The 8,518-nt window shown below is 50.7% G+C and overlaps 1 protein-coding gene and 1 long non-coding RNA gene across 3 annotated transcripts in view; one reads left to right on the top strand and one right to left on the bottom strand.

Moving 5' to 3' along the window:
- Window positions 1-275: 275 nt before the first annotated feature.
- Window positions 276-7,132, bottom strand: LOC116665291. The gene is made up of 2 exons (XR_004321827.1): window positions 6,842-7,132; window positions 276-6,138 (listed from the first exon to the last, which is right to left on the bottom strand). It is a non-coding gene; the product is annotated as an uncharacterized LOC116665291 (long non-coding RNA).
- TBX18 (T-box transcription factor 18) overlaps window positions 6,128-8,518 on the top strand; it is a 29,069-nt gene continuing 26,678 nt past the window's right edge. Inside the window, exons 1-2 of one of the 2 annotated variants that reach the window (XM_006178602.3) lie at window positions 6,128-6,616; window positions 7,819-8,023. In XM_006178602.3, the coding sequence (XP_006178664.1) occupies window positions 6,310-6,616; window positions 7,819-8,023 (512 nt within the window). In that variant the 5' untranslated portion in view covers window positions 6,128-6,309. Of the gene's footprint in view, window positions 6,617-7,170; window positions 7,428-7,818; window positions 8,024-8,518 lie in introns of those variants that run through there. The other variant, XM_032484545.1, reaches the window with a different exon arrangement.

Here is an 8,518-nt window from a genome sequence, read left to right as displayed (position 1 = left end):
GTTAACATAAAAAAGCACAAGTTTTTCTAGAAATGCTAGTTATTCAAAATTTACATCACATATTGTGAATGGCCTGAGATAGATTTTCCCCTCCTCCCTCTTTCTTCTTGAGACCAATTTTGGAAATGCAGTATTGTGTTTGCTGAGGATTCTTTACAAGCAGCATTTTCAAAATGTCTAAATGTTTTGGTAGAGTTCCTATTGCTATTTCTATTCTTCAGCATTTTGCCTGAAGCTTCTCATTTGGTGTTTCCTGAAAACTCAGCCTGGAAGTGTATTCCAGTAAGATTCTTTTATTTGAGACAAATTTTACTGTTTTTATATCAAAAAAGGGGAACATTAAACTCTTCCATTTTTTTTTTTACCCATCTTGATGGTTCATGATACACTCATTAGATGGAATAGTTCACACAATTAAAAGTGAAAACAAAACAAAACCAAAAGTAATGTAGAGAAGTCAGAACTTGTTCTTAATTTTTTTCCCCCATGTGTTTAAATTCTGGGTTCATTCTCAATGCTAACACTATTTTTCAATATCTCACTTCTTTTTGTGCTGTTTCAGTGCTAGCTTTAAATTAATCTGTTGAAAGTCCTTTCATTCAGCTGGACCTGAAATGCCTCATCCAGTACAAAAATGTGAATAAATAGCAGCCACATTCTTTATTGTTTGTACTTTCAGCAGATTATATAAATGTGTGCACAATTTCTACCGTTTAACAACTGTGGGTATCTAAAGATGTGAAACGGGAGAAAAGGGTCCACTTTACCATAATAATTTGTAAAAAAGCTAAATAGTATACCCAGTGATTCTTAAATGGATCCTAAACAGAGACTCACTTTCCTTTTCAACTCATTTTATTAAGCCAGCAGACTCCAGATAATCTTTGTTTATGGGAAAAATAGCATTAAATATTTAATTCAAAGAATGTGAAGCCGTATTTTTAAATATCAATTCAAACATCATTTTATAAAACATAAGTTATTAAAATGCCCCTTAGCTATTTAGAAAATATTTTTTATTTCCTCACTCACTGCCTCAGTTTTATTTATGTCCAGGTCGACCTGTTGCAGTATTGGCATCATCAATGTCCAGTAACTATCCATCTTTGGGTATTTAGTTACATCTGGGCGTTAATTTCACGACCTCCTTCAAGCCGTTTTCTATTTGGATCAGGCATTAGTGATAGAGACAAGTGTGGCCTTCTTGGAACTTTCTGTTATTAACCCCTTACTGTAGTAGGGTCGTCGGAGGAGTGTGGGTCAATGAATGAGGAAGTGAAGGGGGCGGTTTTTCACGCATCTGGTGAAAAATAATTCCAGCATCGTCTGGAGGTAGAGGACTCTGCTGGAAATCAGACGTGAGTGAGGAAGCTCGTTCACCCAGTCGAGTGAGTTTTCTTCCGAATATATCACTGGTTCATTACGTCCTCACTGCCCCTTGACTTGGTGGATCAGAAGCCCCAGTGCTCCCTTCTTTCCCTTCCCCAAATTGGAGAACTTGGAGGTGGGAGAGAGGGAGTAGTAATGACAAGCTTACCTTAAGAGTATACTCCGTCTGCTCTCCCCAAATCTTGCACCTTTCCAAGCCCTATGAGAAATGAGCATTGAAAAATCAACACTAGAAGGAATCTCTCTGGGCCCCAAGCTGAGTTTGGGTGCTCGGGAGCCACACAAAGTGCACTTTGGTAGGCTGCGCGATTTCTTTCCTAGCAAGACGGGTCTCAGCTGATCAGAATACGTAAGAGACTGGTGGTTGGAAGAAGAGAATGGTAAACAATCGCTAACACATGGGGTGGTGCTATCTGTGCGTGCAAAACGCGACAGAAGCTAGCCGCCGAGGAATTTCAGTTCTGGATCGCTTTCTCCACCGGGCCTGGAGAAAGGGTTTGCAGATGCAGCGGGAGCCCCGGAAGGAAGGAGGCCTGCTAGAGCACGGCCATCCAGCCCCCGGCCGCCTGAATTTACTCCCGTAGCCTTTGTAAATGTATACAGGTTTTAACTTACTATTTTCACTAACCCAGATCAAAAGGAGAGGCGATAAGAGCTAGTGCAGAGAAGAAAGAGTGGGAAAAGGGAAGGGAAGGAAGCGAGGAGAGAGGGAGCCGCAGCACGCGAGTAAGGTGCTGCCGGGTAACCCCAGGGGGCTCTGATGTCTACGCCCTCAATTAGGTTGCGGCTTCTTTCCAAATTAAGTTACAAATTAAGGCAGCCAATTAGTAGACCCCGCCTTGGTGCTAGTATTGGGCCCTTGCTCGCCCCTACTCTCCCGTCTATTTCTGTATTTCTTGTTAGGTTAATCTTTTAGCTAATAATAAACTTTTTTTTTTCAATCCATGGGAAAGAAGTCCAGATCCTGACTGTTTGGGAATTCAGGGACCACCTGATGAGCCTCGAGTTCAAGGGCCAACAACAGACTCTCTTGTGTGCCAGGGCTCACCTCCTGTGTCAGGTCTTGAGTGTGGGAAAATAAACGTAAGGGTTAGACACTCTTCTGGCGATTGTCAAGTGCAAAAGGAAACCAAACAAAAACAAAAACAAACAAAAAACAAAAAACAAAAACAAAACAACAACAACAAAAGGGGGTGGGGAGTCTAATCTAGAAAATGATATCCTGATACATAGAATTTTAAAATTTAGATTTAAATTGTTTATAAATATAATACAAGTAGCTATGTCAGGTAAGCGGAAATAGCAAGCTCTCTCCAAACACACACACACACAGACACACATTACACTATATAGCATAAACAGACTCTAGGCTGAGAAAGCACAGCGGGAACCGACAAAGAAAATGCGCTTAAAAAACTTTCAAGAACTGCCCAATTTTAAACTACACCACAAAAAAAAAAAAAAAAAAAAGAAAATGAGGAGGAACCGACTGTGCTTTCCAACGCCCACCTCCCTTCTCCGTTAGCTTTGCTATCTGGCTGGATACGGATTCCAGCATACCATTCGCAAGGTTCTTGTGTCCTTCCCTCTCCCCTCACCTCCACCCCTCTAAGTTCCTGAGGCAGACCAACTTTGATAATGCTCTCTGGATAACTTTCATTTGAAATAGAGCTAGGCTATTCTTGCTAGAGACCTGACAGCTTGATTCCATTTTAATCGTTTTCTTAACATAGCTCATATTCGGAACAGATATTTTTCTCTCTTAAAGTGACAAGACGCAAAGGCTTCCGCGGTACACATGCCCCGCAACTCGTGTTTACACACACGCAGGTGCACACACGCGTATCCACGCACAGATGCACCTACAGACACGTGCACATACACACCGCCAGTTCTTCTCCCGCCAGTTCGCACCCTGTCCCCGCTTCCTTTGCTTTCCTGACTCGTAAAGTACAAGGCCCTGGCTGGGCTCCGGCACGCGCATGCCACGCTTTTGATAAAGCGCCTTATTAGGGTGATGGCTTCGCCAGCACTCCGAAGGCCGAGACTCTGCCAGTACGCCAATCCCGCCTTCCTTCCCGCCCGCGCCGGGAGACGCTCGGGGCACCCCTCTCGGGATGAAAGGTCAGGCTACGCTGAGGTCTGCGCCCTTCTTCTTTGCGGGGTCAGGAGCAGCTGGTCCCGCTGGGTCCTGAGTCTGAGCCGGATTCAACGCGAACCCAACGTGGAGAGCGGCGGTGCGGCTCTCTCTCTGTGGTCACAAAGTCCAGCCTGGACCTGGACTAAAGAGACCAGCGCCTTGGCCCTGTCCCGGGCATCCTGGATCATTTCTAAGGGCCACGTTCTATTTGACATCCTGATGTCTGTAAGGCCCGGCTTTCCAGCTTGTCTATGTGGACACAAGTCCCAGTTGTCCGCCGTCCTGCGGTCTGCGCCCCTCGGTGTTCAGAGTAAAGGAGAAAGAAGTGGTGGAGGGATATAGGAAGCCTTGTGGGCTGTCTGACTGTCAAGAGCGCCTTGCAGGCCCCTGTCGTCCCTTCTAAATCAGTTTGAGCTCCGGGGCATAGTTCGACAAGAACCCGTCTACAAAGCAGGCTTCGCGTCTGGAAAACTGCTACCGTCCCTGGCGGCCTCGGGTTTCTCCGGAGGAACCTCTCCTTCTTCCCCTTCGGCAGGACCCGAAAAGGCCTGAGGGTCTCAGCAAGTCCACCCCTGGGCCTCAGGGCCTCCAAGTCTCCAAGGCAGCTCGGAAGAACATCGGGTCTCTCCTTCTTGGGGTCACCGAGAGCCTGGGCCTGGAGCGGGGCTCTCGGTTCCCGCGAGTTGCGGGTGCTGGCTTCAGACGCCCTAGCCGCGCGGAGCTCCGCGCGCAGCCTCCTGCCACGTCTGCAGCCCTCCCTCCACGGTATCCCCCTCCCCATTCCCAGCCCAAGCCCTCTAGGCGGCCTCTTCGCTCTCCTAGGCTCGCTCCCGTCTTCGAGCAGGCTTCAGAAACCCGGTTTGCTCTTACGTTTAAGGTTACTCTAACCGCCTAGGGCGCCGCCGAGTTTGGAGGCCCTCCGGGGTCCGTTCAGCTCCAGACCTTTAGCCTAGCCTTCTTTTACAAATGGAAAACAACTCTTCCAGGTTGAGTTTCCCAAGCGTTTGAAAGAGGCCTCCTGTGAAGGTTGTTAGGGAGTTGTTTTTTGACGCTGAGGCTCCCGAACCCGCCCGGCGGCGAGTACGTGGATGCCTCTGAGCACCGCCAGCTCAGGTTCCCGGTCTTCTGCTTGCCTATGAGGAACCGCGAGTTCCCCTGGAGCTGCGGCAGAAAGATCGCAGTGTGAAGCTATTGTCTGAATCACTGTACTGAAAGCTTAGAGAGAATTCAGAGATAATGGGGCAGCCCAACAGTGTGGAGGCCGAACTGAGCGAGGGAGAGAAATAAAGCAATCCTTTGTCGTGAATTTTATACCAAAGACTTAAGACTAATAAGTACTATGAATTTTATTCTAAAAGAGACTACATACACCACATCCATTTTTTTGGATTCCTGAAACAAAGTTGAGTTGAAACTACAAAACAAACTACAGATAGATGTTTAGTGTTATTCAATGAAAAGGCATTAAAATGGTTTTAAAGAAACATGTTGGCTCTTTAAAAGCGTGAGAACAGAAGTAGCAAATTGTCAAAAACAGGACAAATATAAAGTTACGCTGAATCACAGAGACATTTTTAAAAACTGCAGTGGAAATTTTATTGTATCTTAAGACTTATTTCACTTTGCGAAGTTTTTAGGGGTCTTAAAGCTAAGTTCTTACCATTCAAGACCTGAACATTAAAATCCCAGTTTTAAATTAGCTATCATGGTTTGAAAGAAATGGGAGGCTCGAGAAAGAGCTTACTTTTCCTGACTAGCTCGTATTAAGGACTGAACAATAATGTAGAAATTGTGCTCTCCTAAATATAAAGGATTTAAATATATCTCGAATTCCCTCTCCTTCCCCCAGAAAAATCCACAGGGTAAAACTTAAGTAAATAAGTCTAGTGCCACGCCCGGCACAGAGTGGGCGCTACTAAATGCAGGAATGTGTAAATGAGAAAAGCCGGGCCTGGTGGCTATGAATTCTCCCTATGCCTCAAAATGTTCTGAGTTGTAGCGATATTAAGTGATAAGGAAATTTAAAGTTTCTTGAAAGATTCTTGATATTCTAACGTGATGATCATTTAAGTTTAAAGCCAGGAGCCTCAGCCTTTCCAGGTCCCAGTGAGGAAAGCTGGAGACTCCCGGGCTGGACTGGGCTGTGGGAGGCAGGGAGACTGACCGGGTTCATCGCGGGGGCTGGCACTTCCAAGCCAGACGGCGGCGCTTTCCACTCTAGATTTTTTGCGACCTTGTAAGGAAGTGGGCGCGGGCTGAGCGGTGTCGGCGCCTCCTGATTGGCCGACCGTCTTGGTGATGGACGGGGCCCCAGACTCCGCCCCGGCCCCTTTATTGACACTAATGAGCAAGTTCTTCCCACCGCTCTCCTGCCTGGAAGTGCTGACAGATCAAGGCAACAAATTTCAATTACAATCCCTAATTTGTGTCCGCAGAGTGTTTTTTACCCATGTTAGTCCTCTCTGGCGCATCAGTCGAGGCAGATCTTGGAGCAGCAGGAGGAGGTGGAGGGGGTGGGAGCGAAGAAGTCCATCAGTGAGAGCGCGCGCAAGAGACCGAGGGAAGGAAACTTGGCGGGCGCGTCGCTGGTTCCTCGGATCCCAACACAGCTCGAGAGAGGAAACGCCAAATTTGTTTTTGCTCTCGGCGGGGAAGGGGGCAGATCTCGGCCTAAGGGAGGCCCCGAGAGTCGTTCATATTTTGGTGGGACAAGGAGAGCGAGTGTGTGCGTGTGCCCGCTTGTGTGTATATGAGCGAGGAGCGGGCGCCGGGCGGCGGGGATGGCCGAGAAGCGGAGGGGCTCGCCGTGCAGCATGCTAAGCCTTAAGGCGCACGCCTTTTCCGTGGAGGCACTGATCGGCGCCGAGAAGCAGCAACAGCTTCAGAAGAAGCGGCGAAAGCTGGGCGCGGAAGAGGTGGCGGGGGCCTTAGATGACGGAGGCTGCAGCCGCGGCGGCGGCGCTGGCGAAAAGGGCTCCTCTGCGGGAGACCAAGGCACTGCGCTCCCGCCACCGGCTGGGACGGCATCCGGGCCCACCCGGAGCTGCGCAGACCTGGAGCGGAGCTGCGGCTCCCGGGGAGCCGCGGGTGAGTCGGCCCCTTCCCGCCTAACTACTTCCCGGCGCGTCCCCTCCGTGTCCTGCCGGCCCGCACCGCCGCGGGGAATCTGAACTTAGGCGAATTGTGGGCGTGCGCGCTCGCGCGGTGCCCCTACGTGCCCGAGACAACTCAGCCACAAGCCGGCTTGCCGTGGGTGTCAGGGCGCAAAGCTCGCCACTGCCCCAGCCGCTCTCGCCACGCAACTCGGCTCACCCTCCAGACGGTTAAAATGCCGCTTCCAGCCTCGCTCCTCAGGCTGCAGCCGCCCACTCGGCGACCCGCGCCCTCAGCAGCTGCAGTTTGTGGCGCTGGGCGGTGCAAGATCTGTGCTTTCCGCATCTGCCTCCCTTGGGGTTCCAGACCAAGGGCGCTCTTTTTCCTTTCCTAACTTTTAAAAGCACGGAAGTGGGGGGAGCGACGGCATACCCCCCTCCTTGAAACTGAAACGAATGCCTAAACCGTTTGGGCACCAGGAAGAGGGCGGCGTATTTGCAAACGTGGTTTCCCGAGGGGTAACTGAGCGGTTCCCTTCCCTTCCCCTCTTGATTCCCATTGCCAAGGCCGACGGCGATCGTGGGCCTATGTTTCTCGCTCTTCTCTATCCTTCGCTGCTTTGCTAAGAAGCTCTGGGCTGCTGGGGAGTTTGGCGGGAGCGCAATGCGAAGAGCATTCTAGAGGATGCCTCCAGCCGGGCCCAAAGCAAGGCTCCTCGGACGCCTATTGCGAAGGGAGGCCCAGGCGCTTGGGACCAGGGGCCTGGGCTCCAAGCGCTTTTGCTCCGTGCTCTCCGTGGCGCAGGGTGTGTAGGAACCTGCGCTGGGGATCTGGACTCGGGAACCCAGTTTTTGCTCCTTTGGGCTAGCATCCCAGACTCTGGCTGTGGCACAAAACTTATTCTGGGGCCTTGACTGGGCGGAAGCGGCGAGGGTGGGGTGGACGTGTCCCGTGCACCTCTGCAAGAATTGGAACTTGAGGGGAAGAGGGAGCATCAAGCGTCTGGCCCTTCGGCTGGCGGAGTGGGTGTTTATCCACGGGCCTGTTTGCTATAAGGACCCGATGGCAAGAAAGCTTCTTCTTTCCTCCTGGTCCTTTTCCTCTCTTTTGCCGCCCTCGGAGGGGAATCCGTCTCCCCACCGGCTTCCCATCTCTAGCCCTCACCGATTTATCCTCCTCTGCCCTTTGCTGCCCAGGCGGCTGTGAGGACGGCTTCCTGCAGGGAGCTTCCCCGCTGGCGTCCCCGGGAGTCTCCCCGAAGGGATCCCCGGCGCCCGCCCTGGCCCGGTCCGGGACCCCGCTGCCCTCGCCGCAGGCCCCGCGGGTGGATCTGCAGGGAGCTGAGCTCTGGAAGCGCTTTCACGAGATTGGCACGGAGATGATCATCACCAAGGCGGGCAGGTAAAGGGCAAGCTGGCGCGAACGACCCGGCTCTGGCCTCACCCCACCCCTTGGTGGGTTAGAAAGAAGAGCCTACAGCGCAGTGGGGTCTCTGGTTAGCTGTTTCTACTGACAGAACAAGGCCCGGGGTAATAGTTCACTTGTGAGGCTTGCTTTGTCTTCCTAGCCCGGAGTGCAGTCAGTGAGGGACACAGCCCGGCTGTCCTCTCGTCGGATGCTGGGGAGAAAATGAATGTCGCCGCGGAGGCCGTCCTGGTTATTTTCGGTGTCTTCGTGCAGGGTAGTTATAGATTCTTGATCACACTTTACGGCCGTTCAGGCATTTATCTAGGCTTTAGTTATTTTTCTGGAACTGTGGAACAGATTAGCCACCCTTCCCCCCCTTTTTGTAAACGCAATTTACTCTTCAGCAAACTATCATTTTCTTTTTTTAGATTCGAAACTTCCAGTTGGTTCTTTATCAAAAGATTTGCTGGCAGTATGAGAACGTGATGT

This window comes from Camelus ferus, chromosome 8 (assembly GCF_009834535.1).
Source record: "Camelus ferus isolate YT-003-E chromosome 8, BCGSAC_Cfer_1.0, whole genome shotgun sequence".
In the NCBI taxonomy this organism is placed as follows: Eukaryota; Metazoa; Chordata; class Mammalia; order Artiodactyla; family Camelidae; genus Camelus; species Camelus ferus.
This window is presented reverse-complemented; position numbering and strand designations above follow the sequence as displayed.